This window comes from Sciurus vulgaris, assembly GCF_902686455.1.
Source record: "Sciurus vulgaris genome assembly, chromosome: 6".
Classification (NCBI taxonomy): Eukaryota; Metazoa; Chordata; class Mammalia; order Rodentia; family Sciuridae; genus Sciurus; species Sciurus vulgaris.
The window spans coordinates 13,279,401-13,299,371 of record NC_136466.1 but is presented as its reverse complement, the minus strand read 5'-3'; the positions used below and the strand labels follow the sequence as shown (position 1 = coordinate 13,299,371).

Here is a 19,971-nt window from a genome sequence, read left to right as displayed (position 1 = left end):
CCAAAAGTCTGTCTGTTGTCAGTTTATAAGATGCAAATATTCAAGTATGATGAAACAGTGCCCATGGTATAATCAAAGACCAATGAGGAGGGGAAGGGAGCTTAAGAAGCCACCTGCAGTATTCCCTGTGACGGAGAAAGAGCAGCTGCCTGTTGGAGGCACCCACAACCACCCAGGCACCCTTCTGGAGCACATCCACGGACACCCTCACACACACAATAGCAGGCATACACGCTCACACACCTCCAATGGGCTGTCAGTGATTAACAAGTCAACCCCCTTAAGTAGTGAGATTTTCTGAAAAGTTAATAGTGAACCGTGTTACAGCTCATAGGATTAGTTAATTAGACAAAGGCTCGCAGGCAAGATCTCTGTAGTCTTTTCTGCTAAAGTGATGGAACCCACTTAGGCAACTGATGAAAAAAGCAGTGTGAACCCTCTTCAAGGGAGAAAATGTGGAATGGAACGGAATAAAGCCCCAGCGTAGCAGTAACGAGCTGGCAGAGGCCTCGCCGTCCGGTGATTGCCATTTGTCAGTGGCGGAAAAGGTGGAGGCTTGGGGAAAAGATTGATAATTTTGGTTACCATCTTTCCTACTGCTTCCAGGCAATTTTAATTACTTTTTAGACGCAGTCTCTAAACTTCATTTCCCCACACGCATTGTTGACCTTAACTTTCAAGGACAACCGTGCTGAAAGGGCTTACCCATGGTAGGCAATAAAGGCATTTATTAAAGGATTCCTTATTCAACCAGCGTAGGAAGAGGACTAATATTCTATTATTTTGAAATTATCTTTAAAAATTAATAGATTGTATAATCTTTCAAAATGTATAAATGCATTCTACTGTCATGTACAACTAATTAGAACAAATAAAAAATTAAACATAAAAAATTAATAGATTGCCTTATAAAAACTAAGCAGATGTTGGCAAATGCTGTTTCTTGTATTGTAACTGGCTCTTTGTGAGCCTTTTCAGTGGCCACAACATTTTATTGTTTATGCTAGAAGCAACAAAGATGAAAGAAAAAAAAAAAAAAACCTATTAGCCAACCAAGGGATTCTGACAAATGAGATAGACTAGCTATTCATCAAAGAAGTGATAGAATAATGCTAATATTTTTAAGGTGGAGTACATATGCCCAGTGCAAAATTGAGAATTGTCTTCCATAATAAGTGTTTATTTTCATGATGAATCTGGGGGCTAGGTATGCTGTGCTGGATGATATTTTTTAAATAAAATTTTTACTTTGCTATAATTGTAGAATCATTTGCAGTCAGAATAGGTAATGCTGAGCCATGCCATGTACCCTCTAATCAATTCCACTGAGAGAAACATCTAGCAAACTGTAGTACATCAATACATAACCTTTTCTTCCTGGTTGTTGGGGTATTGATAGTGCATTCCTTTATTGCAGGATTTCAAGACCTGGGGGTGCCACAGCTTGCTTACCCAGTCACCCACGGAAAGACATCTGTGCAGTGTCCAGTTCTGGGTTGTTATTAATGAACATTCTGTTATGAACACCTCTGTAAATTCTTGGTGTAAACATATATTTTCATTTTACTTTTTCTTAGATAAATGCCCAGGAGAGTGATCATTGGGTTGTATAGTAGTTGAACATTTAGTGTTTTAAGAAATAATTGTATTTCAAAGTAGCTGCTGTTCCATTTGACATTTGGGTCACCAATGTGTGAGTGATGGCCTTGCCACATTCTTAGCACTTAGTGTTGTCCCTTTCTTGTTCGCTTATCCATTCTGATAGGTCTGTATCATCGTGGTGTTACTTTGCCTTTCCTTCATGCTACTGACCAATGTGCTTTCATGTGTTCATTTACACTGACATATCCTATTTGTGGAATGTCACCTTGTGTCCTTTGCCAATTTTCTATCGAGATTGTTTGTGCTGTTTTTAAAGTTGAGCTTTGAGGGATATTTGCATGTTCTCGAGGTTTGTCCTTTATCAAATGTGTGGCTTGCACATAATGTGCGCTCTCATCCTATAGAATGTCTTTTTGTCATATTAATAGGGTCTTTTGCAGAGCAAAATTTTTAATTTGGAAGAGATTCGATCTATTAATTGTTCCTTTTATGCATTATGTTTTTGGTGTCACCTAGAATATTTTCCTAAAAAAATTATATGGCTTACTAAAACTTTTCTAAAACATTTGTTTCTAAGCCACTGATTCAGTTTGAATTTTTAAAATATAAAGTGTAAAACTAAATCTGGTCTTGTGCTTTATGGATATCTGGTTGCTCAGGTACCCTTTGCTGAAAATGCTCTTCTCGTTGAATTACTTCTACTCTTGTATCAAAAATCAGTTGAGCATGTTTGCATGGGTCTTACTGGGTGTTCCTATTCTATTGCATTACTTTATGAATCTATCCCTTTGTCAATAACATAGTTTTGAGTACTGCTGCTTTGTAAGTCTTAAAATTTCTTCTTTTTTTGTTTTTGCTATTCTACTTTTTCTGTCTTTCTATATAAACTTTAAATAAAATTTTTTCTAGGTCTCAGAAAGATTTTGCTGCTTATGATAGGAATTTCATTCATTCTACTTACCGATTTGGGAGAACTGGTATTTAAACTGTTGCACCTTCCAGTCCATCATGATATGTCCATTTATTTTGATCTTCTTTGATTTTTTTCATCAGTGTGGTGTCATTTTCAGCAACTAATTTCTGTACATGTTTTGCTAGCTTTATGTCTCATTGTTTCATCTTTGGAAAGACTGTAAATAGCATTATATTTTTATGTCCAGTGCCCGTGTTCATTGCTAATATACTAAGATTCAATGGCTTATTGCATGTTTATTTTCTATGACTTTGGCAAACTCACTGATACTAGTTCTAGAGGTTTTCTTGCAGATTCCTTGATGTTCTTTCCTGATCTAATCATGTCATTTTTAAATGGATGTTTTCTCTCTTTCTGATAGTTGGGCCTTTTACTTCTTGAAATTTCATACCCTAGAAATCCCACCACCATGTTGGGTAGGACTGGTGAGAGTAGAAGTCCTTGCCTTGATCCATTCTTGGGGAGTAGCATGTTTTTACCATTAATTAGAATGTCAGCTGCAGATTTTTTGTTGATGCTCTTTAGCAAATTGAGGAAATTCCCTATTCTCTTGTTTTCCTGACAGTTTTTATCATGAATGGATGTGAATTTTTTGCCAAATATCTTCTCTGCCTTGATTAATGCTATCCTGTGATTAGAATTTTTATCCTGTTAATATGATGGTTTATATTCCTTGATCTTTAAGTATTGAGCCAGGTTGTAACTCTTTTTTTGGTCATAGTGCATGATTCTTTTCATGTCTTACTGGATTTTGTTTGCTAATATAAGGATTTGTGCACCTATATTCATGAGAGATATTCATCTTCATTTTCCTTTTTTCCTTCCTTCCTTCCTTCCTTTCTCTACCTTTCTCTATTTTTGGCATTAGGGTTGTAGTAGCTTCATCAAATGAATCGAAAATCCTCTTTTTCAATTTTCTGCAAGAGATTCTGTAAATTGATGTTAATTCTTTCTTAAACATTTGGTAGAATTTTCCAGTGAGACCATCTGGGCCTGTGTTTATTTTTGTCTGAGTAGTATAATTACAAATTAGATATCATTAATAGCTAGAAGGTTATTCACGTGATCTATTTCACTTTGGGCAAGTTGTTACAATTAGGGTTTTTTGGAGAAGTAGTCTGTTTCATCTTAGTTTTTCAAAGTTATGTGTGTAGACCTGTTGGTATTGTCTCTGCTTATCTTATGTTGTCAGGGCCTGTAGCAACATCCCTGCCTTGTCCCTATTGTTGGTAATTTGTTTCTTCTATTCTTTTTCAATCTTGCTAGAGGTTTGTCACTTTTATTGATCTTTTCAAAGGAACAACTTTGTTCATTGCTTCTCTCTATTATTTCTCTGTTTTAACTTTCATTGATTTTTGACTCTCTATGATTTTTTTTTAACTTTAGGTATATCTTTGTCTTATTACTTTTTCCCCTCATTCTTAAAACAGGACCTTCGATTATTTATTGGGAGAACTTGTTTTCAAGTTCTCTGAATTTCCCTCTCATCACTGCCTGGACTGTGTCCCCACAATTTTGATGTATCCAGTAACTTTAGTGTATATGTTGATTTCCCTCCAGACTATTTTCTTCACCCAGAGATTGTTTAGGAAAGTGTTGTTTAGTTTCAAGTGTCTAGAGATTTTTCTCCTTATCTGTTACTGATCCTATTTTGATTTCTTTATTATCAGAGAATAGACTTGGTGTGATATCAGACAGGTTGAAATATTTTAGGATTCTTTTATGATCCAAGAGATGGTCTATGTTGATACATGTCTTATGAGTACTTCAGAAGGATGTGTATCCTGCTGTTGTTGGGAATGGAGTTCTATAAAGTTGCTTAGCCCCTGTTGATTGATAATGCAGTAGGATTCTGCTGATTTTCCTTCTAGTTATTCCATTAATTTTTGGAACTCAGTTATGTTGAAACCTGCAGTTAATGATTGTAAATTTGATTATCTTTCCTTTCAGTTCTGCCATTTTTTTTTTTTTTGTTTGTTTGTTTTCCGTACCTTTGTCTTTTGAATACGTACATATTTAGAATTGTCATGTCTTCTTGTAGAATTGACCCCTGTGTGGCTAAAGAGTGTCCCTGTCTCTAGTGATTGTCTTTCCTATGAAGTTTTCTTTGTATAGCAATAATGTAGGCAAGCCTTCTTTGTGGGATTAATATTCACATGATATATTTTTTCCTTAGTTTTACTTTATCTTTTATATATTTAAATACTTCATTGAGATTTAATTCTCACATATGACACATCCTTAATTTCCTTTTCAAACATGCTTACATTCTTATATTTCAAATAACGTTCTAACTGATAATGTAGGGTCAGTTCATGAGATTTAGTTCACCCTATTGATCTTTGTATTTTAATAAGTATACTAAGACCATTTATATTTAGTGTAATTATTGCTATTTTAGGACTATGTCTTTCATTTTATTTTCTCATTTTGGTTTTTCTCTATTTTTTTTTCTCTCTCTGTCCTCTCCTTTCCTGCTTCTTATAGAACACTGCACATTTTTTAGAACTCTATTTTGAGATCTATGGTGATTTTGAGTATACCTCTTTGTATAGTTTTTATAGCTATTACATCGTACATTTATATCTTATCACAGCCTACTGCTTTCATCATTTTATCAGCTTGAGTGAAGTATAGAAATCTTAGCTCCCTTTATGTCCTTTTACCAGCAACCCTGTATAATAATTTCTTGAGCATATTCTCTATATACAATTATAACCACAACAAGAGTATAATTTTTCTTCAACCATCAGAAATCATTTTTAAAACTCAAAAGGAGAAAGTTTATTTCATTTGCCCATAATTTTGATTTACATGTTCTTTCTTCCTTTCTGATGTTTTCAAGATTCCTTCTTTTATTTTGATCTTTCTATTTAGAGTGCTATTTGGCCTTGCTTTAAAATAGGTTTACTGGTGACAAAGTCTTATAATTTTCCCTACCTGGTGTTTTCTTGATTCCCAAAAAATATTTTCACTGGATATAGGATTCTTCAATTTCAGCAGTTGAAAAATATTTTGCAGCATTATTTTGGCTTCCATGGTTTCTGATGAGAAAACTGTTTTCAATCAAAATACTCTTCTATATAGATAATAGTAATTTTTTCACAGCTTTTAAGACTTTTTTTTAGTATTCCTTTAATTTTCAGAAGTTTAACTGAGTTTTTATATGAATGCCTTGGGCTTATATAGTTTGGTTTTCACTCAGCTTTTTGAGTATGTACCCATTTGACTTTTACAAATTTGGGATGTACTCAGGGACTATTTTAGCATATTTTCAGCCTTCTTTCTCCTCTTAGGACTCACACGAAATAAATATTAAGCATTTTATTGTCTCCCTTAAGGTTCCAATGCTTTGTTATTTCTGTCTTCTTCTTACCGTTTAGGTTTTATTTTTTCTTTCTGTTATATTTATTATTTGGTCATTTTTTAGTTTTTCTCATTCTTTTTTCTGATCCCCTACTTTTCTGTTTTTTGTTTGTTTGTTTGTTTGTTTTGGTTATTGAATGTTTCTGTTCCAAAATTTCTGTTTGGGATTTCTTTATGTCTTCTATTTTTAATGAGCATTTCTATTTTATGAGAGTTTCTACTTTTTTTTTTCAAGTGTGTTCTTGATTGATGGATGAAGCGATTTCATGATGGCTGTTTTAACTATGTAAGATCATTCTAACATCTTAGTGTTGGCATAAATGAATTGCCTTTCTTCATTCAGTTTAAATCTTCCTGATTCTTGGTATAACAGTGGTTTTTGATTAAAACATGGACATTTGGGCTATATCATGTTATGCAACTCTGTATCTCATTTAAACTTTCCAATTTACCTGGTTTCTTCTGGCAGTGTTCTGCTGAGGGAAAGGGGACCCCTCTCTCATTACTGCCTAGTTCTCTGTTCAACCTTTATCAACCCCTGAAGTCAAAAAGCTCCCTTTTAGGTGCTCACTGGGAGTAGGGATTATGGGGATGGAAGTTCTGGCTCTTCACTGGACCTGCACTGATGCCTGCCGGTGTTAGGTATGGAAGCCTTGGTACTGCTCCTACTCAGCTTCCCACATCCACTGGTTCCACAAGGGGCAGAGGATTCTACCACAGGGCGATCTGAAAGTCCTGACCCTTCATTAGATCTCCTTCTGTGTCACTTGTTAGGGCCCTCTGGAAGTGGATGGCCAGGTTCCTATGTGAAGGAGAGCTTCATTATTTCCTGGAAGTGATGAACATCCTGGCTCTCTTCTTGGCCTTGTCTGAAACCTCTCCAGTTGAAGTTGAAATATCTTAATGCAGCCTTCATAACATGGAAATATGGCTTCCCACTTTGCTGATGAAGGTGGAGATGGTGACAGCATTTGTTTCCATACTGTTTGACTAGAAGAGGGTGGTTGATGTCTAAATGCTTTCCTTCTTATCAGGAAGACCTTGTCATAGACCTTTGGTTAGAGGAGAATGGATTGATGGGGGTGTGTATTGTCTGTGTCTATTGATGTTTCTGAGTTGTCACCCCCTTCAGCTCCAAGTCTGCTATGCAAGGCAATAGAAAACTCCAGGGAACCCACCACTGCATTATTCCTTTGGTCTTCAGGTTCCTAGTTGGTCCACTTCCTCTTTCCACTTTTAAGACTCTTCTTATTTTTGGTTCATATATAATTACCAGGATTTTTAGTTGGATACTGTGGGAAAAATATGAAAAAGTATGCCTATTCCATCCTTTTGGAAACAGAAATTTTTATATTGCCTATTTTTACTGGTAAGATAAGGCTCTAGATTATAATATAAATTCTCCTCTTTTGTCTTTTTTGATATCGATCATTAATTTTTAAAATAACAGGCAGGCAAAATACAAAATGTCTACTTGCCAACAGGCTATGAACTCTGCTTCATTCCTTAAGAGATTAAGTTTCCCTGTCAATTTTTACCTCATTATATATAAATTTCCATCACTTTTCCAGAGGTGACAGTGCTGACAAACTTAGCTAACATGAACAGAGCCAAGAAAGAGGACTTTATCAGGGAAAATCTCTGGGCAACTAACGTGGATGTCAAAATGTCCAAATACCAAAGTTCTTGTACTTTATTAATAGGTAATAAGCCTTTAGGCTCCTACCCTGAGCATCCCTGAGCATGGTTTTTAAAAATAAAATAAGAGCATGTGCACACATACACAGAGGTAGAAAATCAGCCTGTTATGCCAAGCACATGCAAATTAGAGGAGAGAGGATTTCAAGAGTCAGGAACATAGATAATATTTAAAAGTAAAAACTTAACAGTGAAGCAAGACAGAAGCAAATTATAAAATCAACTTATAACCCACAACTCTTAAACAGACAGCTGTGGCTCTTTAGGGTTAGGGTTAGTGTGAACAGTCTTATCTTCTTTCGGGGAAGTTGAGGGACTTCTTTTCTCAGTGCCTTGTTCATGTGCTAAGATGTATTATTGGAACTGTAAATAGGAGACATAGGGTCTTTTCCCTCTGTCTTTTTAAGTCTATACCTACTTAGCTAAGAAAAAAATTTAACAGAGGGGGGGGAAATAATTTTTAAGCCTCTCAGATGTTTTATAGCATATTAGAAATTTGCTACAATATGTTTTAATTTTTATGAAACCATTGTGAAGTAGATACTATAATTTTCCTGTTTTAACCATCTGAGAAGCCAAGTTAGAAGTCATTTTGACAAGAACATTACCTAGTTTGTGGTCAAGGCAAGATTAGCCTCCCATTAAGTTCTCTGTGGCTGCACTTGCAAATGGCCTGTGATATGGAATCCAAAATATTGAAATCATTTGCTGGAAATTAAGGACCAGGAATTTTGGCATCTAGAATCTGGAAATCACAATAATAATATGAGGACACTTGAATTTATTGTAAGGCAGTGAAAACTTCCATTCCAGCACTACTTATGTCCTCCAACTAGGTCCCAGGGTCTTGGATGGTGCCTCTCAAAGGTATTTCTCAACTTGCTGAGTCAGGAACTCTAGACTCCAGGAAACTGCTTTTTTCCTGAGTGACCAGGGCAGCAGCTCAACTGTGGTGGGTGCTCATAGCACCTTCCTTTTCATGGCCAATTGTCAAAAATATTTTTCCACCAATTCCAGGCAGTAATTGAAAAAGAGTCTTAATAGTGTAGATTAGGAGCATGCTGGAGATCCAGAAGGTCACTGGTATGAAGAAACAACAGAGCAGCAACTTTGCTTCTGGTGCCTTCGGGTCAAAGCCGTCCACATCAATGTGCACACAGGCTAGCACTTTGGTATACAGAGACATTCAGTTACAAAGTGGTAAATAGCCAAGGAAGGGCAGGGGGGTTCAGAACTCCAGATCTTCTCCCCAAGTATTTCCTGACATATTGAGGAGGCAGTGAGCAACAGTAGCCTAGAGAAAAATCATTACCCTGGCACTGGGTTGTATTTTCCATTTTAATTAAAATTTGTATTTGCCCATTCTGTCCAGGCCTTGGCCCCATGGTCCATGCTATTTTGCATGGCAAATGAAATCAATAAGAGCCTATCATTTGGAACTTGGAGGCGCCTAGGCGTTTTTTGCCGTTATTTGCTGAGCAGAAGGCTAGTGTTTTCTGAGTGGTATTTGGCATACACTTCCAGGATGAGGGTGGCATATGACAGGCTGGGGTGCTCTCTGGTTGCCAGTACATGTTACAGAGGCTCCTCCCCATCCGCTTACCTATTGTGTTCTGGGTCCTCCTTATTTCTGCAGTGGGTATGCTAGCAGGGATGGGCAGCCTGTGCATTTCAGCTAATGATCAAGTGACTGTGCCAGTTAGACTTTTTGTGAGCAAGATCTCTAGTTCACTTGTGATGAGGAAGAAGTGACCAGGTATGTCCAGGCACAAAGTTGCAAAGGAGACAAAAAGAGACTGGGAGTTTGCTGAAGGCTCATTAAATGAATCAGAGGAAGACTCTTTGCATGTCAACAGTACTTTTATTACTATTCTCCAGATCCAACTAGGCAATTTAATGTTAATCAAATGGCTTGGTACCATAGCAGAGAATCACCAGCATATTTATGCCTCATGCTCAAATTTGTTGATACACTTGTCTTTTTCTTTTTCTTTTATTTCCTTCCTTCCTTCCTTCCTTCCTTCCTTCCTTCCTTCCTTCCTTCCTTCCTTCCTTCCTTCCTTCCTTTCTTTTCTTTTCTTTTTTCCTTCCCTCCCTTCCTTCTTTCCTTCCTTTCTCTCTCTCATTCTTTCTTTTTTTCTTATATATTGGCTTTCTTCCTGAGCCTTCTGTAGCAAAAAGAAGGTGGTGGGGGGGATGTAATTAAAGAAGGATGGAATCAATTTCATTTTGAACTGCTTCATAACATGATCTTGCATTAGAGTAATAGAATTATATCATGCCATTTGTACACATATAGAAAATCAGAAGATGAGTTTTCTTGCTATTACTTTTTCCTTCAAATCTGTTAAATTAAACAGCAAGAAAATTAATTTACTGTATCAAGTTCCTGTATTTATACTGACTGTTTAAGTAGACATTAAGCTTTTGCGAGAGTTAGTACCAAGCTGACCAATTTTGCCTGTGCAAACTTGAGTCGCACAGAAGGCAGCATTCCTTGTAGTCACAGTCTTGGGTTTTTCCTTTGATATTTTTAGGTGGGAAAGTGAAAGGCGCCAAGACTCAGACCTGACTTGGCTGAAAGCGTCAGTGTTCTGGAATAATGGATGTGAAGGACCGGCGACACCGCTCTCTGACCAGAGGACGGTGTGGCAAAGAGTGTCGCTACACAAGCTCCTCCCTGGACAGTGAGGACTGCCGTGTGCCCACACAGAAGTCCTACAGCTCCAGTGAGACTCTGAAGGCCTATGACCACGACAGCAGGATGCACTACGGAAACCGAGTCACCGACCTCGTTCACCGGGAGTCCGATGAGTTTCCTAGACAAGGTAGGTAGCGCTGCCCTGCTGATGGCACCAGGCCTTCTCAGCCCTTGATTGGCCCTGTAGCGGGCAGATGACGGAGGCTGATGGGAACGGGGCAAGGTTCTCTGGCAAGCACCTCGCCCATGCCGGCTTAGTTCGGTAGAGCAGTTCGCTTTCCCACGTCCGGCTCCCACGGGGACTACAGAGGTGCGTCTTTTGTCCTGCATATTCAACACCTTATCAAGTCCGCTGTTGCTTTAAGAGACCTGCTATGGTAGGTTTTGGCAGATGTCAGGTACAGCAGGTCCTTGGCTCCATCACAGATACTCCTGAGATGATACAGAATCTCTGCCTGGGGAATAGGAGCCGATCAATGGTTTTTAGACTCTCTTCTTGGAATCCCACTTGCAACCCTCCAGAGCTCAAGTTGCTACTCCATGAATTGGCCTTTTCAATTAGATTCTCTTTGAATAAATGTTGTGTGTCAGTTAAAAGACATCTGAATGACTCCTATATAAAAGCGTATAATTTCTGCCCCCACCGGAGTGTGGTGTTAACTGTGAGTTTTTTACTTTTGTGTTTCAGAGCACAAGTAGCACATATATGTTATTATTTCCCATGATATAATTTTTTCCTCCTGCCTTCACCCAGCCTTAATTGTATTATAGCACTTTGATATCTTTTGTATGAATATTGATCTCCCAGGTGCTAATAATCAGCTTTTCCTTGGTGTCTATTATCCATGAGGAATTCTGTTATCACTTGTCCAGGGTCATGCAAATGCATTGGCATGCAGACTGAAGCAAACCAGAGCTGGGGGCAGAGGGAAGGAGTCACTCGCTGCTCCATGTCTTGCACTTGGTGTCCCAGCTTCTCTGTGTGTGCAGTTTATATAATTCACATCACAAAATTACAAGTGAATCCTCAAAGTGCAGGGGATGCATGGGATAGGGTCAGTCTGCCAGCACGATGGTTCTCAGCCCCGTTCTACTAGGTTATTGCATCATTCATTTTATACCTTTGACTTTTTTTTATTTTTTTTAATTTCCTGTTCTGCATCCTTGACAATCAATGTTGCAATGAGTTTGATTCCTAATGAGATGTCTTGGCTCAGAATCACATATCCTGGTTTCTTAGCTTCCTTAAATTCTTAAATTACTTTTGCTTTACTTTATTCCATAGAAAACATACATATGCATATTATTAATTAGCATTATGCCCAAGATTTATAAATCTAGAGTCCAGATTTGTTCCAAAAACATGTTCTTATATCCTCCCATTTTATCCTGGCTCCTGCTTTTGTATTTAACATAATATTTTTTTAAAAAATCAACAGAGAAACAGGGGAATTATGTTTTCATTGCCATTGTGGACCCTTCAGGGAACAATTTTTATTTAATCTTTACTCTGATTTTCTGAGTTACCTTCATGAAAATGAAACACATACTGATCCCTCTGCACTAGAAAAGAGGGACAGGGGCTGCTTGAAAATTGCTCTGGATCAAATGCATTTGATCTGCAAGTCACTTCAATACGTACTTCATTAAGTTCTCACCTGACCCCAAGTAGTAGGTAGTGGGAATTGGGGAAAATAATGAAGAATCCTGGTTTAATTAATGAGGAGAGTGCTTGCATTTCCAATATGCAGAAATTAGGACACCTGTCGGCTCTTTCCAAGAGCATCACCCAGAGAAAACTTCAGTATTTTGAAAGGTGATGCGCATCCAATGTGGTGGAAAGCTTTTCATCTTCTGCTGTAGCTTCGGTTGTTTGTGGTGTTGCTGCCTGTATTTTTGTTTCTGTCCTGAAATGTATACTCTTCCTCCAAGGTCTCATTAAAAGTGCATTCTAACTTCTGGATCACCGAGCTGGAGATTCCAGATTATTGTTGAATGGTGACTAGTCCCATCATCTTTCCCCTTATTAATATTTACACAAAACAAAACCAAGTGCTGGGATTTTATTTTCAAATATACCTTTCTTCTTCCTATTTAATCTTGTTCTCCTCCATTGATAATAATGGAGGCTGCTTGGCCATATCAAACTCATAGCTTTGCAATTAACAATTCACACATGCCGCGTGTTGTTATTGAGCCCATATTTGTTTGTGTAATGTGTTTGCATGAATTAAAAACTGTGCAGTCCAAAAGTAGAAATGAAAAGGCATCGAAAAGTATTTGCATATGCAAGTGCAATTCCTTCTGAAGACATCTATGAATTTATGCATGAAAATGTAGTCAGAGTCTGAGTGGATCTACTTTGATGGGCTCTAAAATTGAACTCTGCAGGAAGTAAATAAGCACATATTTAAGGAGGGGAGGAACAGGAGATACAATCTGGCAAACAGCACATGTAACTTGAAACTGAGCCACTACACAGAGGGTTAAAATAAATTTTACACTCAGTAATAACAATAATTTTTTAAATGTCATGCATTTCCCATTTTATTTTCTTATTCATGAAATCAAAGAGCAGGATCATCTCAGCACTTATTAGCCTGGAGTTACATTAGCAAGGATCATAGCAGGATCATCTCCTGCAGTATTCTTATTTAAAACCCAAGACACTGATCATAAAATAAACACGCTTCTCACATACAAGCAAGTTTGGCAAACACAGTTGGCTGACTCTCCAGATGCTCAGAGTGGAAAAGAATTGCCAGCCTGCAAAAGTGACATGGGGTCCAGAGTCAGACCTTGTCCAGCTCCCCAGTGGCCTGCTGAGGTATCTAACCAGAGAGCTGCTGCAGCCCAGCAGGAGGAAAGCTCACGGAAGCGTCCATTTAATTGTGCCAGCTTCGTTTGCTTGCAACACAGAATCCTTCTCTGCCTTCTTCTACCCTGGCCTCTTCTCCTAGGTAGAGACTATGCAAATTACCTGTCTGGCCTCTATTATGCTGGATACTCCTGGTGTGAAGGGAGAGAATTGCTGACCCTAGGTCTGTGGCCGCTGGAGTAATTAGTAATTAGTAAATGACTAATCCTGCCCTGAATAGTATCCTAGTGGTCCCAGAGTTAATGCGCCTGACAAAAGTGAACAGCAGTCTGATACCTGGTCAGACAGAGCCCCCATCCAACCTGTGAAATAGATGCCACTTTGAATAATGAAGGTAGGTTGAGCTCCCCAGCAGATTGTACAGCTTGTTCTTTTGGACCCTGAAGTTAGTGTGAGGAGCGACGTAATATCCATGGTGTAGGTGCCTAACGTTAGACATGAATTCTGCTTTCGCATATTTGTGTAACTGTGACACTTTGTGTACTCCATTTACACAGTTTTTAGTTTTATCAAGCACGGACAATAATGATAATAACAACAGAATCCTAATATTCATTGAGTACTTTCTTAGTGTCAATGCCAATCTAAGTGCTGTGCTTGTGTGAATTCAGTTCACGTTCACAGTGACGTCCTGACCAGGGATACTGTCATAATTTCCCGTTTTTTTGGATTAGGAGATTGAGATGTATGTGTGTGTGATTAGATAAATCATCCAGGGCCTAAAACATAGGAGGAGGTGGAGAGTGGTTTCCCACCTAGGGAGTTGAAGTCGAGAGCTGTGCTTTACACCATTGTGCTTGATCACATTGCAAATGAGAGTGAAAACAAACCCAAACCCAATCAGGACATCCTCAGTCAAAGGTTTAGGAGGTTCTCTGAAGCTCAACACTCAAGCCTTGTAAGGATCAACAGCTTTAAATCTCTCTCAGTAATGCAGGAATCGTAGTCACTAACACTGAGCATATCGTGGGCAATACCACCAATCCCCAGTCATGCCGAATTTTATTCTTGCTAACATCCATTCCCCTTCATTTCCACAGCCAACCCAGACTCCCTAGACCTCTCCACCAACCACGCTCTAGGAAAAAGTTCCTAGGGTAGGAATGAGTGCCGGGTTTCCCTCTCAGAGTCATAACCTTTTTGCACAATCTCTCAGCCTGGAACACTGACCAAGAAAGGTGTTGCTATCTAAATGATATTGCTCAGGTAAGCAGAACCAGTCGGTTTCTGTGCCAGCTGAAGCCCAGTGGGCCAGAGAGTTCAGCCAGGCTTCTCATTCCTCAGAAAGCCTTTCTTTCCAGTTAGTAGTTCAAGTCTCTTGAGAGCGGGCCGAGATTGAATTCTTTCTCTGAACCTCGGACTGTCTGTTTGGGTCAAGGTTGAGGAAAGAATTGGGAGAAGATTGGATTTTTCAAAGTATGCTTGCATCGTTTCTCTCAGTCAGTTCTGGCAAAGCAATACATTTCACCAACTCTTCGATGCACTTTTAAAAAATATGTAAACACACACACATATTTTAGAATCAGTTTAGTTAGGGCACTTCATAAATTAATTCTTGCTTCTAGGACCTTTAAAATAATTTGGAAAAAATAAATTTTGCTCTGTGTAATTCAGTATAGTATAATTTTTTAACCCATGTTTTTAAAATTGTTTTTAGTTGTAGATGGACACAATAACTTTGTTTTATTTATTTATTTGCCTGTGGTGGTGAGGATCGAACTCAGTGCCTCACATGTGCTAGACAAGCACTCTACCACTAGGCCACAACCCAGCCTCTTAACCCTTGCTAATAAATTGAAAACTCATGAACCACTGGTAATCTGGATATATTGACCATATCAGTTCAATTAATGTATATGATAATTGTTGAAGCATTTTGAAAACCTATAAACATTTCTTTCTATAACTACCTTAAAAATAGTTACATTTTTCCTATCCCAAAGCTGTGGTTATAATGGTTCTATTTTTGAAAACTCTAGTACTACAAAGAACAACTTTTAGGTTTTAGTGAAGTTGATGATGCTGGTTAATATTTGGAAGGGTGAAATGTACCTTGAGAAGATTGCCTTCAATTTATTTTCTTTACCTCATAAAAGGACTTCTTTTTATCTTTGGTGGTCTTGTTGCTTAAAAAAAAAAAAAAGAAATTTAGAAAAGGAGACTCTGTAACCTCTCTGTGCTCTGTGATCTGTAATCTTCTTGGGAACTAAGTCCTCATTCTTTCGTCTAGAAGGCATATGGTAGAAGAGTTTAAAATGCAGACCCCGGAGGTAAGCTGCTGTGAGCTCTCAGGGTCACCTGGACCAAATGTTAGAACATGAGTAAGTTTCATTTTGTTCCCATCTCCTATTATTGGGTTCACGTCTTTCCATTATGCGTTTATCATGCTGTGAGCCTTGTCTTTCTTCTTGTAAGTCATGAATACAAACTAGGGCTGTTTTTTGTGATAATTGTCATTTTAATCCTATTGCCAGCAAGAGTAGGGATCTCCTACTCTCCAGCACAGGAATAGCTCCTGATATTCTGTGCAACAGAAATCTGTTTTCCCCTTGGATTGGATTCCCATGAATTGAATAGTTTCTGACATCTTCCATCCCGGAATTGTGCTTCTGGTTGTTGATGGAGTACGGCTGACTCCCTGTACACCATACCTTTTGCTTTCAAAGAGGAACATAACTCACACATTATTTCCCTATTTTTAGAAGGGAATGAAAGATACCATCTAGCAACTGTCAGCTGATGCCAACACACTGGGTGAGAGTTGCTAGTCAGAAAATTTTACGAGTTAAAAAAAAAAAAAAGTTGGAAGAAATGCTCTAAGGTAGTGTCATTGAATACAGACATTTTTCAGAGATGTGAATTTCATGGAGGTAAATAAATATATATTTTAGGAATGAGTTTAATTAAGAGAGGATTTAATCCATATAATCCCTGGATGAAAATTAATCTATTCTCATCATTCTATGTGTGGAGATTTGGAGACCACACCACTTTGAGAGTCAATCTTATCTGTATTTTCCGTGTTGAGATTTATTACCCTTCTAGGAATATATTTTTCAACAGCTTTAGCCAGTAGGCAAAAGTCTTCCTAGTTGTCCAGTTGTTAATCTTTAAATAATTATCTACTGTCATTTCTGCATTCAATGTCGAGTCTAACTTTTTTTTAACTTATCTTCCATTTCCTGCTCCTTTTCAGTGATAATCCTCCAGAGTTTCTCCCTAATCCTCTCCTCTACTTTCTTTAGAATAGTTTTATTCTCATGACTCCAGTGGTCACTGTTTCTACCCCTCAAGGTCCCTTCAGATACAAATGATAGAAAAAGATCATATTTGGATGGACATTTCTAGAGAATGTAGCCATACACCGAGCCTCATGTTTACCACCTTTTCTTGCTGTGCCTTTGCTTGGCTTCGCTCTTCAGAGAGATCTGTTTGAAGATGTTGTTGGTACCCCACTCCCCTTTCTCTTCCCTTGGGAACATTCTTGGAAAGAGACCGCCCCACCTCCCCTCGTCACTCCCCTCCCCTGTCTTCAGCAGAACATTGTCTAGAAAGGTTCAGATAGACCAGCCCTGGGACGCATGCTGATGAATACCTGTGTCACTCTGTGACTTCAGCTGGCCATATCTTGGACTTACATCTACCCTCTGTTTAGAGGTACCTTAGGACAAGTGCCTATGAAACTGATGGATTCTGCTATGAGGAGTCAGGAGGGAACACCAATTGGTCTGATCACATGTGGTTTTCATGCTAGCGACACTCAAGACTAAGACCTCCCTTGTATGGGCTTTCCGAGCTCTCTTGGCACTTTCTTAGTGACCCTCGGAATACTTCTTATTTAGGGACTTAAGCATCAGACTTAATTGTTTTTTCCTTCAAAATATGTTTCAATTTTTATTTCCAAGCTTTGGGAAATGGTATTACAACCCTTATGTTTTAGGGAATTTTTAAAGACCCTTTTCTTCTTGATTTTTTTCTCTTGATGTTCACAAAATCTTGCCTATTTTTCCTGCTTCGTTAATCGTCTATGCAAGTTTTTCATTCCGTGGGAAGCTTCCAACTTTCCAATACTGTACAACTGCCCTACCATTTAAATCATCTCCCTTCTTAAGTCTCTTTCCTGGTGTGTTGTGCTTATCCTGAGTAGTTTTGAATTCCTAAAACAGTGTCCAATTTTGGCTACTTCCTTCAAGTTAATTAAAAAATATGTGTGTGGGGGTTCTTATAAAGCTACTATAAACTTTGGGATACAACAATTGATGAGGGAAACATGGTCCCTAAACTTAAAAAATTTGGCAGTCTTGTAGAGGCAATAGGTAATAGATATGTCACTAGGTATAATGTGTGAAATACTCTTAAAGGGACGGTAGTGGATGTTTTTGAAGAGACATCTAACATGGAATTAGGCATCATGGATGGTTCCCCCAAATTGTGACATCCTTGTATATAATTCAGGGTCAATGAGGGAACAGGTCATCAGAGAGGCAAAAGAATGTTCAGGCAAAAGATATGGCAGACACTAAGGTCTGGAGGTGACAAAACTGTATTGTTCCAAGAACTTGAAAGAAGTTCATGTTAGCTGAATGAGTGGAGACGGATGAGCTAGAATTGGTAGGCACCTCACGGAGATAATGCAGGCTTCGGTATACAGGGAATGTTACAGGGAAATCACATAATTGGGGAAGTGAGCTAAGAAGCTCTCCTTTAAAGCAAGCCAGACTGGTGATCTGAACTGGGATAGTGGAGGTAGTTTGAGAAATGTTGAAAAACAGTGGTTGTTAACTTTTTAGGACACTGGAAAAGTGGAGGCAGGTATATTGTTCTGGAACTCTTGGGCATTGACTGCTTTCTTCTCCAGCAAAAAGAATATTGCCTTTCCAATTCTGAGTTTACTTAAAGAGATTGGAAAGGTCAATGCTTGTAAATAACCCCTTAAGTAGCAGTGCATAGATTGTTCATTTAGGTTTATCTAGAATAGCAGACATCAAAATGTAGTGTGATCAAAGAATTTGGAGTATTTTTTCTCAATCTCACTAGATCCCTGCCTATGCAAAGAGCAGCACCATCAACAGACCACCTCCCATGGATCCATGGCAAAGAAAAAATAGGGAAAAGATGGTACTCCCTCTGTTCCTGTTCTGTGTACAGCATGTGCCAATCTGCATCCTCTGCTATGCACTAGGGAAGCTAGAAACTCTTAGCAGATGTGAGTTTAGGGTGAATGTGCAAGTGACTGTCTTTTATTCCAGTCAGTTGATGCCTTTACTGGGAAAGCTGAAGAGGTTTAGAAGGCAAAAGTAGGACCTTCTGCAACTGATTGGACAAGCAGCATGAGGGACAAAAGAGGAACCAAGGACATTGCTGCAGTTCTGGTTACAGCTGACTGGATGTCTGTGTTGGTCACCAAGGCTAGAAGCAGGGGGCAGTGCTGCTGGGCCAGTTAAGATGACCTGTGTCAACATGGGCCTTCTGAATCTCAGGTGTTCTTGAGTCAGCCCCGTGCAGATGTTTAGCAGGCTGTACAGATGTGAAGTTCAGGGGAGAGGCCTGAGCTGGATAGAGGTGCAGGAGTTGATGGCTCACCCACTTCATAGGACTTGCTGTGATCACCTAGGAAAAGTGTGCCAGGAAAGAAAGAAGAAACTGACAGGAGGACGCAAGTAATCAGAGGACAGGAAGAGGCAGATCTCGCAAAGACGTTGAGCTCTCAGGTCACACTTGACTTCTCATTTCAAGCATGGTCATAGTTTCATTTTCTATCCCACAGAAGTTGACCTGCCTTTTATCCCCTAAACCAGAGATCATGAAGCTAATGTACACAGGTCATAGAAGGTCCTCGATATGTTTTGTTTGGCCCACAGATTGATATATAAATTTGAACCAAGAGCACACCCATTCACATTCCCCTTTGCTCCAGGCCCCATTTCTGTCTTTTTTTTTAATACAAGTTCTCCTTGTCAATCATTTGCTTTGTATGTGAGGCCCCTGAGGCTATTATAATTGCAAAAGTATCATGCTTTTCCTGTCTCCAGTCCTTCTCTGCTTGCCCCAAACCTATTCATCTTGCAAGACTCAGCCAATTTTTTTTTTTTTTTTTTGGGTGAAACTCTCTGCCGTCTACTTTCCTGTGGTCTGTAATGGGCTGTTATTGTTGCTATTTTTGTGTTTATGTGTGCACACATAGCACAGGGGTTCAAAGACTCCTATAAGTAGGAAACCAGAATGCTCTGTAGTTTTGCGTTTTGACTCATGGATGCAACTGCAAGAGAATTTGTTTTTACTAATGGCCTGTTTTCTAATGAGAAGAACTTAAAACAAAGATTAGAAAATGAATATATTTAGAAAATATGGATGGTGTGTTCATTGAGCATGACAATATCAAACCTCACATTCTGAAGGGCCAGCTTGCAGGGACTCTGCCACTTCCCCTGACACTCCTACGCTGAATTGCGTGAACATGTTTTCCAAGGCAGTGGTTCTGTTCACTGTTCCAGGCTGGAGCCACATATTACAATTGAGCCTCTGCAGGTCCCCTGTATGTGTCAGGAGTCTTCAGTGCATGTGTAGTCGGTGACAGGATGCAGTTCTGAGGCAAACCTTTAGGAAAATTGAGAGATGGCGGGGTCGCAGTGTCTCTGCCTCACCCTGCTTCACAGTCTGGGTCCAGGAGTGAGCAGCCCCGCCCACTGATGAATCAGCACGCGGATATTATCAAAGGAGACATTACATTTTCAATGTCATGTTTTAGGTTTA

At 38.9% G+C, this 19,971-nt stretch overlaps 1 protein-coding gene across 1 annotated transcript in view; it reads left to right on the top strand.

Annotated features, from left to right (window-relative positions):
* Positions 1 to 19,971, top strand: part of LOC306664260 (teneurin-2-like) — a gene marked incomplete at its 3' end in the record, with an annotated part of 356,427 nt that overhangs the window by 267,765 nt on the left and 68,691 nt on the right. The window contains exon 3 of the mRNA XM_079145108.1: positions 10,177 to 10,467. Coding sequence (XP_079001234.1) covers positions 10,242 to 10,467 — 226 coding nt within the window. The 5' untranslated portion in view covers positions 10,177 to 10,241. The remainder of the gene's footprint in view (positions 1 to 10,176; positions 10,468 to 19,971) is intronic.